The 19,139-nt window shown below is 32.3% G+C and overlaps 2 protein-coding genes, 3 non-coding genes and 1 pseudogene across 5 annotated transcripts; 5 read left to right on the top strand and 1 right to left on the bottom strand.

Annotated features, from left to right (window-relative positions):
- The window catches only part of LOC125222000, a 41,442-nt pseudogene extending 37,988 nt beyond the window's left edge, over positions 1-3,454 (top strand).
- A 6,505-nt stretch (positions 3,455-9,959) lies between these two features.
- On the top strand, positions 9,960-10,033 carry TRNAN-GUU. Its single transcript has one exon. It is a non-coding gene; the product is annotated as a tRNA-Asn (tRNA).
- Positions 10,034-12,285: 2,252 nt separating this feature from the next.
- LOC125224582 (growth-regulating factor 2-like) lies at positions 12,286-14,746 on the top strand. Its single transcript, XM_048127998.1, has 4 exons — positions 12,286-12,666; positions 13,765-13,959; positions 14,039-14,213; positions 14,318-14,746. The coding sequence occupies exons 1-4, from the start codon at positions 12,462-12,464 to the stop codon at positions 14,553-14,555; spliced, it is 813 nt and encodes a 270-aa protein (XP_047983955.1). The 5' UTR covers positions 12,286-12,461; the 3' UTR covers positions 14,556-14,746.
- A 536-nt stretch (positions 14,747-15,282) lies between these two features.
- On the bottom strand, positions 15,283-15,373 carry LOC125185740. The gene has a single exon (XR_007170242.1). It is a non-coding gene; the product is annotated as a small nucleolar RNA R30/Z108 (small nucleolar RNA).
- Positions 15,374-15,651: 278 nt separating this feature from the next.
- Positions 15,652-15,724, top strand: TRNAA-UGC. Its single transcript has one exon. It is a non-coding gene; the product is annotated as a tRNA-Ala (tRNA).
- A 35-nt stretch (positions 15,725-15,759) lies between these two features.
- LOC125223900 (non-structural maintenance of chromosomes element 1 homolog) lies at positions 15,760-19,139 on the top strand. The gene is made up of 6 exons (XM_048127209.1): positions 15,760-15,935; positions 16,417-16,625; positions 17,360-17,440; positions 17,731-17,970; positions 18,524-18,601; positions 18,696-19,139. Exons 1-6 carry the CDS (start codon positions 15,821-15,823, stop codon positions 18,954-18,956), a joined length of 984 nt encoding a protein of 327 aa, XP_047983166.1. The 5' UTR covers positions 15,760-15,820; the 3' UTR covers positions 18,957-19,139.

The raw sequence follows: 19,139 nt of genomic DNA, 5'->3' as shown, positions 1-19,139 counted from the left end.
TGGGTATTTTTTCTATTTTTTATTGGAAATTGAGATTTTTCCCCAAAAACCTTTTTAAAAACTAAGAATTGGGGATTTGTTTTAATTTTTGGGTTAGGTGTTTTAAGTATTAGAATATGACCCAACAAAGTGATAAAAAAAAAAAAAAAATTTTTTAAGCTTGACATGTTTTGATTAGTTTTATAATAATTTTTCATAATTTTTGCAAAATTTTCGGAAGGCAAATAAAAAAAAAAAAAAATTACGAAGGCGTCGCCCCCCCCCAAAAAAGGGAAAAATATTTTCTGTTGCAACCGCCAACCTAAATTGTTTCAGCCTATTCGACTGATAATCCCACTCTCCCCCCATTTTCCCCTTTCTCCGCACCTGCACCCAAAAATTTAGATTTCAATTTTGCTAACGATTTCGCCGGCACCCGCCGTTTTGGGAACGTACAACCAGCAATGCAGAGCGTTTGCTCCATTCCGCCGCCTCACCAAAAAACCTGAGCCTCCGAATCGCATTTCCCCCTTTCCCCTCGATATTCCCCCTTTTGCTCATCCAAACCCCGGGTTTTCATGGGATTGCTAGGCTGGGATTTGGGGATGTTTGGGGTCCCTCCGATTTTTTACCAAGAGTCTTTCCTCCGGCCTTATTTATGCGGCGGCTGACACTACTTCACAGGCAATTATATTCATTTACGTAATTCATTTAATTTCGTTGAGGTTTTTTTGAATTTGATTGGATAAAGTTTCTTTGGAATTGGTGTATTTGATATGAACACAATCACTAGGTTTTTGGTTAAGTCTGAGAGGGGAACTGTAAATCCAGTCAATCAATGAATCAAATCCCTAATTTTGGATCAATTGAAATGAACAGTTGTGGTGATAGAACTATTTACTTTAGCTATGTGTGTTTTAAAAGGGATATAGCTAAATTTTACACATTTTAGCTCGACAACTAAATATGTCAATATCTTGATTGAAGAAGGACTAATTTTGTTTCGTGGGATATAAATGATGTTTTTTGCAGCTCCAAACTTACAAGAATGTCTGAAATATTACCTTTACCATATCCTGTCATACATTGGTAATTGATGGTTTGCCATTTTTTTTTGGTTATATAAGTAAGAGTTATGTTATATAACTACTTATTTTGAATTTGATCAGCTATTTACAATGGATCCCAATGGTACTTGGGATCCAATAAGGAATGAGGATTTCTGGGTTCGGGCTGTTTATGCTAGGTCCGTCACAGCATTATTGGTTTAACTTTGTTGCGGGGTATTGCCAAACCGTGATCTGATATCTACATTGAAGAAAATGGCAATGGGACAGCTTCTTTATTCCCGGTGATCAATGGCATTTTTTTTTCTTATAATGCAGCTGCTCAAGGTACATTGTTCTTTCTATGCTTCGAATTGTGACCCTCTTGCTTCAATATCTGCAGCTTGAAATTATGGTTATTGAACTTTAGAGGAAGATTGTATGATAGTGCTTTGATGAGGTTAGAGTTTGGGAATACATAGCTGAGTAATCAAATGCTAATTCCTAAGAAGCTGTTGTGTATAGACATGCACATATCATACAATCTTCATCTAAGAGTAGACACTGAAATATACTGTTAATTCTCTGACTCTAATGTTACCATGCTATTTTCCCATAAAGTTGTTATCCAAAATCATCAATATTTGAAGTTAGTGTCACATTTTGATACATCACTATCAGTTGAGATAGTGTCCTTAACTTCTTAATCCTCACACAGTTATGTTGATGTTTCTATTTTGAGCCATACTTGATGGTTTCTCCTTAGTGAGGTACAAAAATTAGAAAATTTTGGAAGTTTATCAAGTTTTGATATTAACACATCACATGACATGGAAGGAAAAGAGAATGAAGAAAGAATGTCAGGTAATATTGATCACAAAACAAGAATTGGACACTTGAAGTAGGTGATGGAGCAAAGATCTTGGCATTTCTTCCCTTCTTCATGGTGCCATAACATTGTTTATAAGCAAACATCTTAACATCTCGCTTGGATAAAAAAAATATCCAAAGTCCAAACCATACATAGATTTGAGGCTCCTTCATTTGGAAATTTTAAGCCTTTTTTTTGCTTTACAAGATAGCTTTCTTGATGTTCTAAGGTTTTGTGCTATGTCCCAGGAAAATAGAGTTAAATGCAGCAGTCATACTTGTTTGCAAGCTTCAGTTAAATGCCATAACCTTGTCGGATAATGGGTTTGTTGATGTTTGATTTCCTTTCTTTGGTGACTCCAGTTGAAGAACAGAACACTGATGCAAATGCTGGTTATGTAGTCTAAAAATCTTCCTAGGTTTATTCGCTAGCTTAGTTTTTTTACTTTTGTAGTAAGATTGAAACCTCAAGCTGAATCCATCAGTCAAAGATCTTTTTAGCTGAGGCTTAAATGGATTCAATGTTATTGTAGGATGAACATTCAGGCTACCTAATGGAATCCCAATAATGGATTTCCAGCCCGTCATCTAAATCCTTCAGTCCACACGCAATCTTTTTTTTTCTTTGTGCAACAGATAATGGGAAAAAGTTCAATGTGCTGTGTTGAGTGGATTCATATCCATAAGATTGCTTAAAAGGTCAATTAAAATATGAGTGACAGGTTTCAGATCCATCATAGAATGAACTCACCCTATCAACCTCATTGGACTGTTTTAAGTAGATCTTTCCAAATGCGGTTCTTTATAATTTTCACATGTACTTTGTCATATTCACAGGGATCCTTGTTCTCGAGAATCTTTGTGTCTTTTGAGTTGTTGCTTGCTCACTTTCTCTGTGTACTAAATTTGCATGTTTGAGAGATATGACTGTTTTTCCATGTTTAGGAGAAAACGGGGATGAGATTGCTGCGAGATTGAAGCGAGACCTGATTCCAACTTTGCTAAACGGTCTTATGTACTGGCCTCTGTGTGACTTCTTGACATACAGAGTCGTCCCTGTCCATCTACAGGTACTCCTCCTTTCCTTAAAATGGTTGTTAATTCTCTGTTACGTGTACATGGCGTGGAGGATACTCGGTTTAATGGGTCTCGTCTCACATTTTCTTCCCCGCGTATTGGGAAACTCTAAGACGCTTTTTCATCTGATTTGTGCAGCCCTTAATGAATAGTTCATGCGCGTTCTTGTGGAGCATATATTTGACGTACATGGCGAGCTTAGAGAAAGCTATTCCAACATAACTTGAATTGTTGGAGAAGGGCTACTCTCCTTTCAATTTTACAAAGAAGTTGAGATCATCACTTCCATCATTCAAGCAAGAGGCACATATAGTGGTTGTAAGTAATCTGTATTGTCTCTTGATATGTCCCTAAATCCTTATATCTTCTCCCTATTTGTGTTTGGATGAGATAATTGGAAACTAAACCATGAGACTATGATGAGATTTGGATAAAGATTTTTGCTAGGTATCTACCATAGCTATTGCATATTCTGGTATTAATTGAAGGTTAACATATTTTGAATAAGAAAAAGGAAGGCAACCACAAAACAAATACTCCGTCCGTCCCAACTAAGATGTCATGCTTTCCTTTTTAGTTTGTCTCAACCAAGATGACATATTTTTATTTTTGGTAATTTTCTCTTTCCAATTTATACATTAAACTACTTTTTTCTTTCTCCAATTAAATTATTCAACTCTCTTTATCTCTTCATTTAATACTTATATTATACCCACTCTTTTTTTCTCCAATTAACCACGTTAATCAACAACTTATAAAATCTCGTGTTGACTAAGAAATGTGTCATCTTAGTTTGGACGGAGGGAGTACTTGATACGCAATCCGTGCACCAATACAAGGCCTAATTTGACTAGACACGAATTTTAAAAAATGAAATGAAAAAAATAGTGTAAAGTGGGTCTTACTTTTATTTACTTAGTTTTATAATAAAATATAAGTGAGGTAAAGTTTATGGAATGTAAAATCTACTATTAAAAGTAGTAAAAAATAAATGATATATTTATTAAAGGATGAATAAAAATGACAAAATGAGTCGATTATCACTGTACGAAGGGAATAGTTATTTAGAATTTATTACTCAATTTCCACATGTGAATATATGAGTAATTAAGATCTACTGACATTTATAGATGACTAAGGTAAGGATCTTATATAGCATGTCTAAATTTATTATCCAATATTTGTAGGTGAAAAAATTATTACTACCCTGAAGGTTGCCAGTTTTGACTGCATTTTGTGCTCACAATTTATTACACTTTTCTCTCCGAGATTTTGTGATCTTAGTTCTATTTATTTTATTTAATTGTCTCCAAGATTTTGTGTACCTTAGTTAAATTTATTTTATTTAATGTAATGAACATAACATAGTTGAGTCAGTGTCATGTAACTCCTTTCTAGCATTCTTTGTTGATTCTTTCATGGATCATGATAGAGAATCGGACAGTAGAAAACTAATCTTTAGCCAATTAACAAAAATTTAAAAAACATGGCATGCCATCATTTTTAAAAAAAGGATAATTAATCTAAATATACCTACTTTCACCAAATATATTAATATTGGGCGAATATAGCGATAGTACCATGGTGCATAAATATAATGTGGTATTTTTGGTTCCCTTGAAGCAAGACATGAATGCTTTAATTTGATTAGAATTATAAAAATTTAAAACTGTGGGACACAATAAATACAGGTATGTATTCATTGCTCATCAACTAATTAGGCGGCGTTGCACTTTATTATTACATGAATAATGGAATTTTTGTTAAGTTATATACTATTTGTACAGGAAAATGTATCCCAACAAATTTCAATAAAATTAGCTTGCACTCAAAAAATCCTTGGCCCATATAGGGTCGATTAATAATCTAATGAATAACTACAAAAGATTAAAATTAAATTAGCCATCCAATTTATATTTGATATGCTTTATTCATAAATTTTTATGATAAACGCATCAAAAAATAAGAGTTCATAATAAGAAATATTCTAAATTTTTATGTTAAAAAATATAGAGTAAACTTTGAATTAGGTATCTGTAGAATGAGATTTGCACCTTTTAGGTTCCTCAATTTGAAAAAATATCATCACAATATCTTTGTAAAATCATTAATCACACTAGATCATTTTCAACTTTTTCTTTCATATTTTTTCCCCCAAAGCTTTAAGAACATAATTAATCTAAATTCATTTGTATTTTCTGAATTCAAATCTAGCACGTACTCCTATTTTTTTAACATATAAAACAATATAGTGTGCGGATAATAAATAATACTACACATTGCATTTTAAAAAAAATATTACTAGCATATAATTTTAGTTAATACTATCAGGTAGTGGAGTACATGATTTTATATAATAATAAGAGTAACAATAATAATAATATTTAAATGAAATGCATTTACATCTAAAAATATATAAATAAATGCAAGTGATAAATTTATAAAATATTAGTTCGAGTAAACTTTAAACTTTTGATTTGAATTTAGAAAATACTCGGTTTATGGGCAAAATGGAAAAGAAAGGTTGAAAACGAATTGAAATATGTTTAATGATATGTCAGACCTATGGCAAGAGCTCAAGGACTAAAAGATGCAATACCCATTCTCCGGGACATGTAATTTAAAGTTCACTCTAAATCTATCCAAATGTGTTCATGTTTTATTTTTTTCTTAATTACTAAAAATAGCTGGCAAATCCCAGTTATAAAATTAACTAACGAATGTAAAAATACCTAATCTATCATGCATCAATCAAATACTAATATTCAAAGGAGGAGATTCGAAAACATGAGCACCTTAATAAAACGGTATGCGTAATTTGACCATAAAGTCATCAGCGAAAGTCACCCTTGAGTCAAACTCATGTAACAAACTTTGCACTCTCTGTACTATAGATATGCAATTGATGCCACTTCAAACATCCCCATAATCATGGACACACCAATGAATCTATTACTTTCTACCTCCAGCTTTCGAATACCCATATTTTTTGTCAACTCTAGCCCATGAAACAAGCATCAAATTTCGGCAGTCAAAATGGAACACACTCCAATATTAGTAACAAAACCATACCTCAAAGTTTCTGCAGAATTACGGATGAGACCACCATCAAAAGCATGTCCAAATCCCCCCTCTAGCGATGCGTCAGTATTGAGATTAAGGGTATCAGGCAAAGGGGGCGCCAACTGACAAAGGTGGGTAGTCGAGCTACTCCAGAGGCTGTATCGGTCGCCGTTTTAGCCATTTTAATTTTATAGATCTTAAATTAGACTTTTTATCGGGGCAAATGCGAATTTTGTCCTATTGGTGTGTTTACCAAATGTCCCATTGTTTTAAGTATTACTCATTCCTTTCCACAAAAAGAGTTATATTTTGTCATTTCGGTTTATTGCATAATAAGAGTCATATTGCATTTTTATTATAATGGTAAGTAGGTCCTACATTTCACTAACTCGCTTCAGTCACATGTTATTATAAAACCAATATAAAAAAATGGACCACATATTCTATTAATTTTTTTCAACTCATTATTCTTTACCTTACTTAAAATTTGTGCTTATATGTGACTTTTATCGTGGAATTAAGAGAGCAGTATCCATCATTTAATTATTGAGAATAAAATATTACTCCATAATGTACCGCACAGTTTTTTCGACAATTATATTGTTATGGTAGACAATATAATAACAATTATATTTTTATTATTCATGATTTATCTGATTATTTGATATTATTGTCTTGCAAAAATGCTCAATCTTTTGATGGCAATTTTTCTTCACATTTAGTAGTACATATATAACAATCATGTACTACTACAATAATTATAGTCTTGTAGTTCCCGTGAAGGCTCAATTATTTGGTATGTGTCGGTCAATATATTTTGAAGGATCTCTAATTAATTGGAATGTCCTTTTAAAGTTAGAAAGTTGATAGGGCAATATTATTACTTACCTAACCGAATAATTTCTTCTTTCATTTTTGCCCACACGTTGTGATCTTGCTTCCATCAAATCCATCCCTATTTTCTTTTTTTTTTTTTCAATTTTCTTATGATGCATATTATAATCATTTACGTTTCGAATAATTTTAAAATTTGCCCATAAAGTTAACACTTGAAAAAGTTACTATATTTAAGTCTCAATTTTTTCCGTTAAGCATTGATATTCCTCATAGATTGCTGCCAATACTAAAACCTTAGGCCATGTTTGGTTGACGAGAAAGTAAAGTTGGAAAAGAAAATGATTTCTGGGAAAATGAATCATCGGAATATGATTCCTAACAACTTTACTTTCCAGTGTTTGGAAAGTATCAAGATTTTATATTTTATATTTAATTTAAACACCAAACTAAAAATATACTACAACTTATTATTTTTTATTTATAAAAAAATAATAATATAAATTTTTAATAAAGTATTATTATAGTAATGATAATAATTATATTTATTATTATGATGGATAATTTAAATATGAATCATCCATCATAATATATAAATATAATTTTCATAATAGTTACATGGAGTATTATAATCATAAATGGTTATAGTAATAAATAGATTATAATTATTAATATTATTATAATTATGGATATTATAATTAAATAAATTATATAATTTAAATTTCACTACGATTTTATTGATTAATTACTAATTTATAAAATAATAATAATTATTATTTATTATTATTATTATTATATCATTTACATTATAATTATATTTTAGTTATTTAATACATTATTAATTACTATTATGATAATAGCAATTATAATAATATAGTTATAATTATGATAAATTTAATTATAGTTATTTATTTTACTGAAATTATGGATGATTTATAATTTTAAATAATAATAATAATAATAATAATAATAATAATAATAATAATAATAATAATATTGCATTAAATTTGTAAGAATCCTAAAGCTGGGAAAGAGAATACCTAAGAAAAGCTAGGATTCTGAATCCTGGAAAGTTGTACTAACTTTCCTTGTTCCCGGATTCTGATTACTTTCCCAATTTTATTAAAAACCGAAACAAATATAAGAATTTAAAATGTAAGGAATCAAATTACTTTCCTAGACAGAATCCTAACAACCAAACATGACCTATACATTTTTTCTCTGAATAGTTTTATTTAGTCATATTAATTATGAGAGATCATAAACTATTATCTCACTAAATTAATAAGAATATGCTGAAAATTACTACCCTAACTCAAATTTATTATTTTAGTCAATATATCACTATAAAATAATTGTGGCTGGTATTATGATCAGGTAGCTTTTCCCCCTTTCCTTGTATAGGTACATAAAGAAATAAAATAATACTACTAATAAGATGAGAAGAATGGGTACATAATTAAAAGTAGAAAATAATTAGGAATGGGGCAAAGAAATCCAATAACCTCTGTCGGCAATGGGGAAGCCAACTCCCTTCAACCCACACACACACTTATTGTGTTTGTGTGTTTGTATTTTGCATCTAATTAATATATTTATACAAACGAATTTACTAATTAGTTCATCAACATTAGAAATTATTATAATGTTGAGCTACATATCTAAGTACCCCTCTCAAAAATAGAAATAATGATGCATCTGAACTTTAATAATCAGCTCACCGACATTATAATTATTATGATGTTGACTATTGAATTTGTCTAGTCAGACACATCTCAAAGTATCACTCTCAAAAAATAGAAATAAAGTTGCATCTCAAAGTACACAGTATTTATTCTTTGAGTAGTGATTTAGAGACCTAATGTCTCCATGTCATAATGCCCTTATATTTTTTTTTCATAAATATAATCAATATTGTGACTAATTTACCCTAACATTAAATATCCTTATCTAAATGCATATCATTAGTTGGAGATAAACTTGAATCATGCATTAAAGTAACATATTTCCAAAAATTTCAAAGGAATATATTTCGTTCGTCATGTCAATTTAATACTATTATTTTAAATAAATACTTAGTAATTTAGTGAATTAATTATCATAGTGTTAATTAACACACTGCTTCACTAAATCATTATATATAATAGTAAAATATATACTTTTCGAATAAATAGCATTTATTAATAAATTTGTAGTGTAATTTTTAGTTTTTTCTTTGTTCTTTGTGCTATTCTTTCATAGTTTGTTCTTTTTGTTAAATATTCTAAAATATTTTATCAATGCAATAGCAATGAAATTATTTATTTAATATATGGTAAAATTTAAATAATTAAATAATTTTCTTATTCAGATTTAAATTTTATACTAGTCATTATGATGAAGCTTTCTTTTACATTATCTTTTTTATTTTTGTGTTAATAATTTCTTTTTATTTTAATTGAGCTTATAACTCTAATATTTTTATAAATGAAAATATATTATATAGCTTTTAAATATAAAATAGATAAGTTAAGAAATATATGATTATTTTTTTATTGATATTTGAGTGTAAAATTTCAAAAATTAAAAATCAATAAATTATTATTTAGTACAAAAATAATTGGATGAATCCACTTTTATCATTTTAGATTATTTTAATGTACCATATATCAATGAATTAATTAAGAATATAAAGAATATATAGCTTTAGAATGTTAATTAAATGTATATGAGTTAATATTAGGAGAAGAGATAAAAAAAATATCTAATCATATTTTAAAAAATTATACGACACACGTATATCATTAAATGCGTAATAAAATATGCATAAGCTAATCTATGTCCATAAATAGATGTCTTTAATAAATACATTAATGCAAGGGTAATAAAGTACATACATAAAATAAAAATTTAATTGAAACTAAAATATGATGTACAATTACCATTTCAACCCCATTATGGCATTGCCATTATGTCTCCAAAACATTTCTCTTATTCTTTTTAGACATTGTTACTATGTATAGAATGTGAAATTATTCGAATGCACTTAATATATACAGATAAATTCTAGTAGTTATAATGTGACTTAATATTGTTATTACATGTCAAATAGCTGGAATAGCTCAGTTGGTTAGAGCGTGTGGCTGTTAACCACAAGGTCGGAGGTTCAACCCCTCCTTCTAGCGGTTTATTTTATTTTATTTATTTTTTTGGCTGAATGTTAGTTAAGTCACATTTATTTCTTAAAACTTAAAAGTGGATTGATTGTTATAGAATCATTATGGTTGAAAATATAATTACTAAATATTTGTGACACCTAACATTAGGCGATTAGAAAAATGCAAAAAGGAGTAGTAAAAAGCAAGAATAAAATTAAATACTCTAAGAGCACTCCCAATGGGTCGGCGTTAAATCCGGCGAAAAATCGCCGATTATCGCCGGATTATCGCCGGGCGTTGGGGAGAATTCGGCGATAATTCGGCGATAATTCTACCGAATTAACGCCAACTCCCGAAAATTCGCCGGATTATCGCCGGATTATCGCCGACCACTGTGGGTGATAATCCGGCGATAAAAATAGTTTTTTTTTTTTTTTAATTTCCCCCCTATAAATTTAAAATTTAATAATTAATTTAAAATAATTTCCCCCCTATTTTTTTTTTAATTTTCGTCGTTGTAATTTTTTACTCGTGTTTAATACAACGAACTTTATTACTATTATTTGTCTTGTCTTATAAATTAGCTAGCTTTATCATATACAAAAATAAAACAATTAAATTAGTAATGATGTAAAAATGAAATGTTGAGTTAGGGAGAAATAAGGGAGAAACCATTGGAGCAGTTGGCTAAAAGTTGGCTAAAAACTGGGGATAAATTTTGGTGCTGATGTGGCGCTGATGTGGCAGGAGTTAGGGAGAAATAAGGGAGTTTTTAGCCGGACCATTGGGAGTGCTTTAAGATAGTGTCTCTAATACTCTAAGATAGTGTCTCTAATAAAATTAAATACTTCTAGCGGTTTATTTTATTTATTTATTTTTTTGGCTGAATGTTAGTTAAGTCACATTTATTTCTTAAAACTTAAAAGTGGATTGATTGTTATAGAATCATTATGGTTGAAAATATAATTACTAAATATTTGTGACACCTAACATTAGGCGATTAGAAAAATGCAAAAAGGAGTAGTAAAAAGCAAGAATAAAATTAAATACTCTAAGATAGTGTCTCTAATACTAGGACCATCAGTACTGTTATGTCCATATCAAGATAGTAGCACATTATCTACAAAATCCCAAAAATAAGCAATTTTACATTTTCAAATTTTGGGCATGCGCATATCAATCTAATATAAGATACAAATAAAATGACAAAAATAAAACTAGCATATAAGGATGAAAATACATCGAGTATTAATAAATTTTACATATTTTTTCAATTATCACTTTGTAACAAATTTTGGCCTTCAACTTATCTTACAACCCCCGTCCGTTAAAAATAGATATTCTTTTCTTTTGATCCGTCCTCTGAAAATAGAAACTTTCATTCATAGGAAACTTCTTTCTCTCTAATAAGGTGAGACCCATTTTTCACTAACACACTTCTCTCTTACTTTATCAATTTTGTATTAAAATCGTGTCATTTCAATGTTTCTATATTTAAGAGACGGAGGGAGTATTAACTAACGTCACGGTACAAGTCTAAAACGCAATTAGCAAGGTGTATTAAATACTAGTATCATTTTAATTTACAAAATCAAAGATGATTTTGACTAGGTGTATTTTTTGTTACCATATCAAGACATAAATTTTCCCAAATTTAAGATCATGAAACAATTGAAAAAATTGTAAAAATTACTCCAAAATTAATGTTTTTTCATATTGACAATTAAAACTAAAAATAAAATAAAACTATCCCACTTACCAATTTCATCTATCTTGATTTCAACAGGTAACTTTCATAACAAAAAAAAGGTTGAAACCCCAGCTTTAAGGGCCCTCACATTCCAGTCCGATAATATTGTGAGAAGTGTTAAATCAGGGTACGCAGTAACCCGTTAAGGGGGAGGGCCTAACCCACTACCTAACAGAAGCCCATATCCAAGGCCTCAAACTTATGCCTGAGAAGTGTTGCAACTACGCGATAATCGTGGAATTTAATCCTTGGCAATTCATATAAATCTGCCCCTCGGAAACCAACTGCGCTGTCACGCGGACTTCAACTCGTAACTCTATTGCATTACCCTCTTGCCTTGTTTCTCCTATCAATAACTTGTAATTAAATATTATAGGTAACCAATTAAAACAATGTCCATAAAAAACAACCAATTATGACAAAACACTATGCTTCCATTCATGAGATGTCAGTATTCATATTAAATTTATACATGTATATATATATTCTGCACATACATACAAATGTATGTATCATTCCTCTTCTAGAAAATAGCTTGTACTTGTACCAAACCTTTCAAACATCCTCTCTCCTTTACACCTATATTCCTATCCTAATTCCTAGCCAAACACACACACAATGATCCTTCTCCCCAAATCTGTCTCCTTCTGCAACGACCAACTTCTCCATTTCATCTCTTCATAATCTCCACCGCTTTTTTTCTTCATGGATTTTCGGTTGGTAGATAATTTGATCTGTTCACTCTCAGCTAATTCCAACAATGCCGGATCTGCATTTACTGACGCTGAACATGACCTGCCGGCGGCTAAACTGGCCAGGATTTCCTTGCCGGAATACAACAGAAGCGGCGGCGCGACGCAGCAAATGCTCGGCTTCTCCACCGCATTCCCGTTTCTGAGGAGCTCATCGGGTTTGTGCCGTTCTTCCTTTCACCTTTTTCTCAAACATGTGGTGTGCATGAATTGTGTGTGAAAATTGATAATGTGATTAAATTGTGTGTAGTGATGATGCAATTTGCTACCAATGTATATGTTGTTCTAACTCTAGCTTTTATAAATTTTATTTCGAAAATTACTAGACCGGTAACAAATCAGCGAAATTATCCGTAGTGATTCAGTTGAGGTCAATGATTTTTTATGTATGGAATGGACCGGCTCGTGTCATGTCTTAATAATATGTTATGTTCACTTTCTCACTTTGATTCTATGTAAATTTTAAAAATGTAATATAAAGACTAATAAAATAATTTGGTCTACTTTTAAATACTATTACTTGGACAAAACAAGTTACTAGAATATGGGCCTGTGACGAATATTGAAAGTAGAATAAAAAAAACAAGTTACTTTTAGTAGGGGACGGACGAAGTGAGCATTATTTATACTTGTGTCTTTAAAAATATCGTTGAACTATGTAGATAGAACTCAATAGTTAATTTTGCAATTCTTGCAATACTAGTGCACAAATTGATGACATATATTGCCAAAAGAAAAATTGATGACATGTATTTACAAAATTTCCACAAGGAACGTAATAATAACGTTTGTCATTTGCACCAGTTACTTTTGTAGAGTTGAGAATCAATATAAGTGAAGCATAGACTTGTGATTTTGGGATTGTTGTTTGGTGATAGAGTGGGGTCATGCTTTGCTGTTCTAGAGTTGTATGGTCTTGCCTTATAAATATTTGGTGCCCCATCTTTTATATCTTGCCCTTACAACCATACAACTATAGTGATTATATCTTTGTTGCTCTATGTGAATTCACACAAATTTGGTACAAATCTCATGTATTTCAAAATTTTCATTGTAAGTAATCAAGTTTCAAAAATTCAAATTGTTTCATGACATTTTTATAGACAAACATAAAATTTTGGCAATATGGATAATAGTAGAGCAAACTTGTATTAATGTGACGACATGGACGACATCGTCTTAAATACAAGAACTAAAAAATACTAATAGTAATAAGAATAAATTCCTCTATTGACAAATTTTCAAATATTAAACAGGCAATGAGTGTACAAGTATGCATGTTTTGAGAGGCCCCTTCACCACTTCACAATGGATGGAGCTAGAACACCAAGCATTGATCTACAAATACATCACTGCAAATGTTCCCATACCTTCCTATCTACTTAATCCAATCAGGAAAGCTCTCGAACATTCTCGATTTTCGTGTCTCTCCTTCCTACGACCAAATGCTCGTGAGTTCTTCGTTCTCTTATCCCTTTATTTCATAACCACAACTTTCTTTCTATCCTAAACTAATTGGTTTTGAAACAGTGGGATGGGGTGGTTCCGACAAGACCGATCACGAGCCAGGCAGGTGTCGGAGGACAGATGGCAAGAAATGGCGGTGCTCACGGGACGCGATCGCTGATCACAAGTACTGCGAGCGCCATGTCAACCGAGGCCGCCACCGTTCAAGAAAGCCTGTGGAAGGTGGACCTGGGAATAGGTAGGGACCCTCACCAATTAATTATTCTTTAAAGTAATTGTTTATTTTATATTTCTGCATCCGACACTGATTATTTATTTCTGCGACCTTTGTCTTATCATCAGATGCCTTATGGACAAGGAAACTCGGAAAACATGTTTGAAAGACAAGCAGCGCGCCTATTCATTGCTCGACCCCTTAGAGAGGACTGAGCTCGCAATGGGACTTGGCGTTGCTAGTGAAGAGGGCCAACGACGTAATGGCTGGGGAGGTGGGCCGTTGGGCGAGGCATTGCACGCAACGGGCAACATCTCGGGTCAATGCAAGGCGCTCAACCTCATAGCGTCGACCCCATTTTCTTGAGAACTGTTTTTTGGGGTTTTGTCATATCATTGATTTCCAATCTTGTCGCCTATCACAAATGGGATCGAAATGTGGTTTTCTTCTTTGTGTTTAGTTTCGGCCACCATTTATGTAGATGGTCTGTAAAGTGGTAATGTTGCATGAATGCATTCATATATCTAGAAATGATATTTTGATCAAAGTTCACTAAATTTAAGACCATTTTTCTACCTAAGTTGATGGTGTTTTATGACAATTAATAGTAGCTCCCATCTATGACTCCTGATTTCTATTCAATTTAAAATGTGGAATGACAGATATTTACGTGTAAATTCAATTCTAACAAACAATAATTATGTGTCATGATGATAAAAGAAAGAAAGAAAGAAACTAATTATTTAATTAATTTAGTTAAAAAATGGCACATTGTCTTATAGGAGTGCTTACTGTAATTTTTATTTTTTCAGAATGAAAATTTATGCTTATGTGAATTGCATTGCATGGGACACGAAATTTTAGTAATTTAGTGACAGATTAAATAATATTTTCAAAAAATAAAATACTCCGTATAAAATTGATTTTGAAAAATAGAGAGAGATTTACAAAAATCAAACACACCAATAATTTCAGATGGTAAATTTTGCATAACAAATTCATTGAAAAGTGAGAACTTTATACTACCTTTTTATTTAAAATTCCACATATGGTTATTTCATGATTATTTACAGTAATTCAAAGTGGTCAGATATGGCAAAGTTAATAATTGGTTCGATTCTGCCAGCAAGCGTCCTCAGCTTTAATTCAGAAGAGGGAGCTTTTGTATCCTCATCGCCACAAAAAAAAATCTATAAATTGCTCAAAAATACCAAATTAAATTTCAGCATGATAAAGAGAAAAAAACAAAATCGGTGAGTTCAGCGGGATTATCGACCTACAAAATTCGGGAAGAATCGAAAATAAAAAATGAATCGGAAAATCAATTACAAATGGAATCAATTTGTGATATGACTCTTGTATTACAACTAGGGCTTTACTCATTCCTCATTTCAATGGGCTTCACTATTCTTGTTGGCCCAACAACGATCTCTAACAATTAATTACATCCTTTAAAACCAAAGGGGATGTAGCTCAAATGGTAGAGCGCTCGCTTTGCATGCGAGAGGCACGGGGTTCGATCCCCCGCATCTCCAATTTTATTTTTTATCTTTTTGTGAATTTCTCAACTTATATTTTGAGCTAATCACGAAGCCATTTACTGTGCTAATCGATATAGAATTCGAAGAAAAATGGCGGCTCTCAGTTGGCGGCACCACACCCTAATTCAGTCGCTGCTGTCGCGAGGCCCGCTCAAGGAAGACGATTTCGCTTCTATTTTCTCGCAACTCACTGTCAAAAATTCTGGTTAAATATGTTTATTTATTTGTTGGATTCAGCCCTCTTTCGAATATTTCACCGTGAATGATGATAAACTTGTATAGGATTTTCCTAGGGCTTCGGAGACTCTTATTATTTTTGTTCATTCTTAGAATTTCGTTTGCAAGCCTGCCCCTTTTTATCCACTTTGGCTTATTATTGTTTAATTCTGCTCATATTTGAATTTTGAGTTATTTGGTGGTGTATTGCCTTCTCTATAAAATTCCTATAAGAATATTAAAATTTTAACTGATTTGGGGGTATATCAATACATGGTTTTGATGAATTGTGCAAGTTTACCCCTTTTTATTCAGTTGGGCTTATGCTCATGTTTGAATTTTGAGGTATTTGGTGGTGTATTGCCTTCTCTATAAAACTAGACATCTATAAGAATAGTAAACTTTAATTACTTCTGCTCGTGCTTGCTATTGTTTAATTCTGCTCATCCTATGGTGCACTTGCTTTTTAGGGTCACGGAAGCAACATGGGCAGAAGTTATTCAATGAGTATCTCAAGAAGATAAATGCAGAGTTAAGTTGTGTACAGTTAGAGCTGCGAGCATGCCGGAACCAATATGATGGTCATGTTTATTATGGCGTTGTCAACAATGTCGAGGATGACCAGTCCAAGCTTGGGACAAAGTACACAGTTCCGCAGATTGCTTTCTACAAAGGCATTGTGAGCTTCCTTATGTTTTCTCGCGTATCCTTGTTCATGCTTTCATTATACTGTAGGGCGTTCAGCTGTAATTTGTTTTATTGGCGGCTTTTAAATAAGGAATCATAAAAGCTAAGTAAAGAATGAATCTTGTTCAAGAAAGCAAGGGGGGATTGTGGTGCACATTTTCTAACGAGAAATTGCAGTTGATGGGCTGAGCAAAGAATAATTATCCTTTATTTGATTTCAGTCTGCTCTTTCTTTCGTTTCTCATTGTGGAATAGTTTGTGTATCATATATGACATTGACACTTCCACCCACACTACTTTATTAAATCAAGACAAATCATCCTCGAGTCTTGATAGAATTTGGGATATATTTTCCATGTAGTATTTGATGAGGCTGCAAGTAACAATATTAGTGACAATCTGCTTATACATAAAATACTGAAATAACTTTGTAATAATAGCTTGCGTATGTATTTGTGATTTGTTGCAGTGAACCACTAGCCATGAAAAACAATTAGAATCGTGTACAATGAAACTTGTGATAAAAGCTACAATGTCAAAATATTTTTTCTGCTTCTGATGGATTACTATCAAATTGTTCACTTAGAATATTAGGTGATCAGATCTGAAATATTATCTTCCTATGTTTGTGAAATGACTTATTATATGCTAAATTTGCATACCTACAGTGAAATTGAGTGTTATCCTTTCTGTTCATGCTTGGTTTATATTGGAAATTGATATTAGGTTGAAACTATTATACACGATGCTGAAGGTGAAGGCTGCATTTATAATACGACTGCTCTAAACATAAGGCTGGAATCACAGGTTTGCAGCTTGACGTATACCCATTTTTGTTCTAATAATGGCTTTATTCTTCAGGAGCAAGTTCCTGTCAGCAATCCATGTTCGTGCTCGAAGTATTTGGTCGTATTGATTAAAATAGATTTGTTGATTACAATAAACTTGTATAGTTAATTGTTTGTTAAAATAGAGCAGGACATTTAAGTCCAAGAATTTTAGTGATCAATGATGCGGTCGGAACAAGATTCTGGATAATATGTAATTAGTTTTCAAAACTAAGTACCATCTTTTGGCCATTTCTTGTATAATCGCAGGTTCATGGGGCAACTGATTCACAATCTCAGGGAGGTGCTGTCCAGATACCCCCTGGCTTTAAGAATTTCTCCATGTCACAAAAGGAAAAAACTCTAGATCAACTAGTGAATGACCAGTGGCTTTGTTCAACGCCTGAAGGAAAAATTGGTATTGGAGTTAGATCCTTTCTGGATCTGCGTAGTTGGTTTCGGACTAATGAGGTTCCCTCATGTGAAGTTTGCAATGAGGCTGCCATCAAGGTACCCTGATTTACATGTATTCTTCCTTCATTTTCATCCTTTAAAATGATATACTTATAAATCATGCATTTAAAAAGCTTTGCATTGTAATGTGGACATCTTCTGTTTAGGTAATAGGTTGGACATACATAAAAAATCTCTCTAGATTTTGAACTATACTGTTTTTCTATGAAACAAACTATGCATTTGTTAATTAAACACCATAAATCACCCTTTTTCCCTTTTTGAAAGCTGCCGGTCATTGGTATGTTAACACTACCCTTGTATCGGGTTTACTGTAAGGGATATCTGTTTTTTGGGTCTAGATTATGTGGACTGGTATGTTCTCTGTTGAAGGTCACAACTCATCATCGTAGATGGAAACACTTCTGTGTAGAACTTGCCTTTAGCAACCTATATTATCAGATTAATCACCAAGTTTTATGAACCCATTTTTAGTACTTGTCTATCTCTCAGAATAATTGCCTTTGGTCACTTATAGTGAAATATATGTGTACTTGCTTTTGCATCTGGACTTTGGAACTGAAATCTCCGCACTGTTTGCCATGAGCAGGCTCAACTCTGCCGTAATGAAGCTTGCAACGTCCGCCTTCACTCCTACTGTCTGAAGAAGAAGTTTTCCGGACAAAGGGTACCAAGATCTTTCTGTTACATTTGCATCAAAGTTGTATATCAACAATATTGTTGTTTAGGCTGTGAATTAATGTAGGAACGACACTTTTCAGGGCGAAAGAGTTTGCTCGGGTTGTGGTACGCAGTTGCAAGGCTCAACAGTTAAAGCAGAACTCGTGGAAGAAATAACTAATGCAGATGTCCATTTACAGAACTCGCAACAGGCAGAATCTTCTAGAAAGAGGAGTCGCAGATCAAACCGAGAAGCTAATGCTGACATTGATGACACAGGCAATGATTCTTCCCTGACTTCTGCTACTATGTCGAAAACAAAGAGGGTTACTAGAAGCTCTGGTAGGCTGCTTATCAATTAAGGAAGACGATGTTGCCTTTTTTTGTGTGACTACTTTCTGCATGCAGATGGTCTTTAGCCTTTTTTTGTGTGACTACTTTCTGCATGCAGATGGTCTTTAGTTGTAAATGTTTTGTTTTCTTTTGAAGCCAGCAGCTGTAAATATTGTTTTAGTGCTAATGGTAGCTTGGCAGATTTTGTGGTC

Source organism: Salvia hispanica, chromosome 4 (assembly GCF_023119035.1).
Source record: "Salvia hispanica cultivar TCC Black 2014 chromosome 4, UniMelb_Shisp_WGS_1.0, whole genome shotgun sequence".
Taxonomy (NCBI): Eukaryota; Viridiplantae; Streptophyta; class Magnoliopsida; order Lamiales; family Lamiaceae; genus Salvia; species Salvia hispanica.
Note: the sequence above shows the minus strand (reverse complement) of the source record. Positions and strands in the feature narration are given on the sequence as shown.

Coding starts and splice junctions, on each gene's coding strand:
- LOC125223900 (XM_048127209.1), top strand. CDS start 15,821: ATGGCGGCTCTCAGTTGGCGGCACCACACCCTAATTCAGTCGCTGCTG. Junction 17,971..18,523: donor GCAATGAGGCTGCCATCAAG/GTACCCTGATTT, acceptor TGCCATGAGCAG/GCTCAACTCTGCCGTAATGA. Junction 18,602..18,695: donor AGAAGTTTTCCGGACAAAGG/GTACCAAGATCT, acceptor GACACTTTTCAG/GGCGAAAGAGTTTGCTCGGG.
- LOC125224582 (XM_048127998.1), top strand. CDS start 12,462: ATGGATTTTCGGTTGGTAGATAATTTGATCTGTTCACTCTCAGCTAAT. Junction 13,960..14,038: donor CTTCCTACGACCAAATGCTC/GTGAGTTCTTCG, acceptor GTTTTGAAACAG/TGGGATGGGGTGGTTCCGAC. Junction 14,214..14,317: donor GAAGGTGGACCTGGGAATAG/GTAGGGACCCTC, acceptor TCTTATCATCAG/ATGCCTTATGGACAAGGAAA.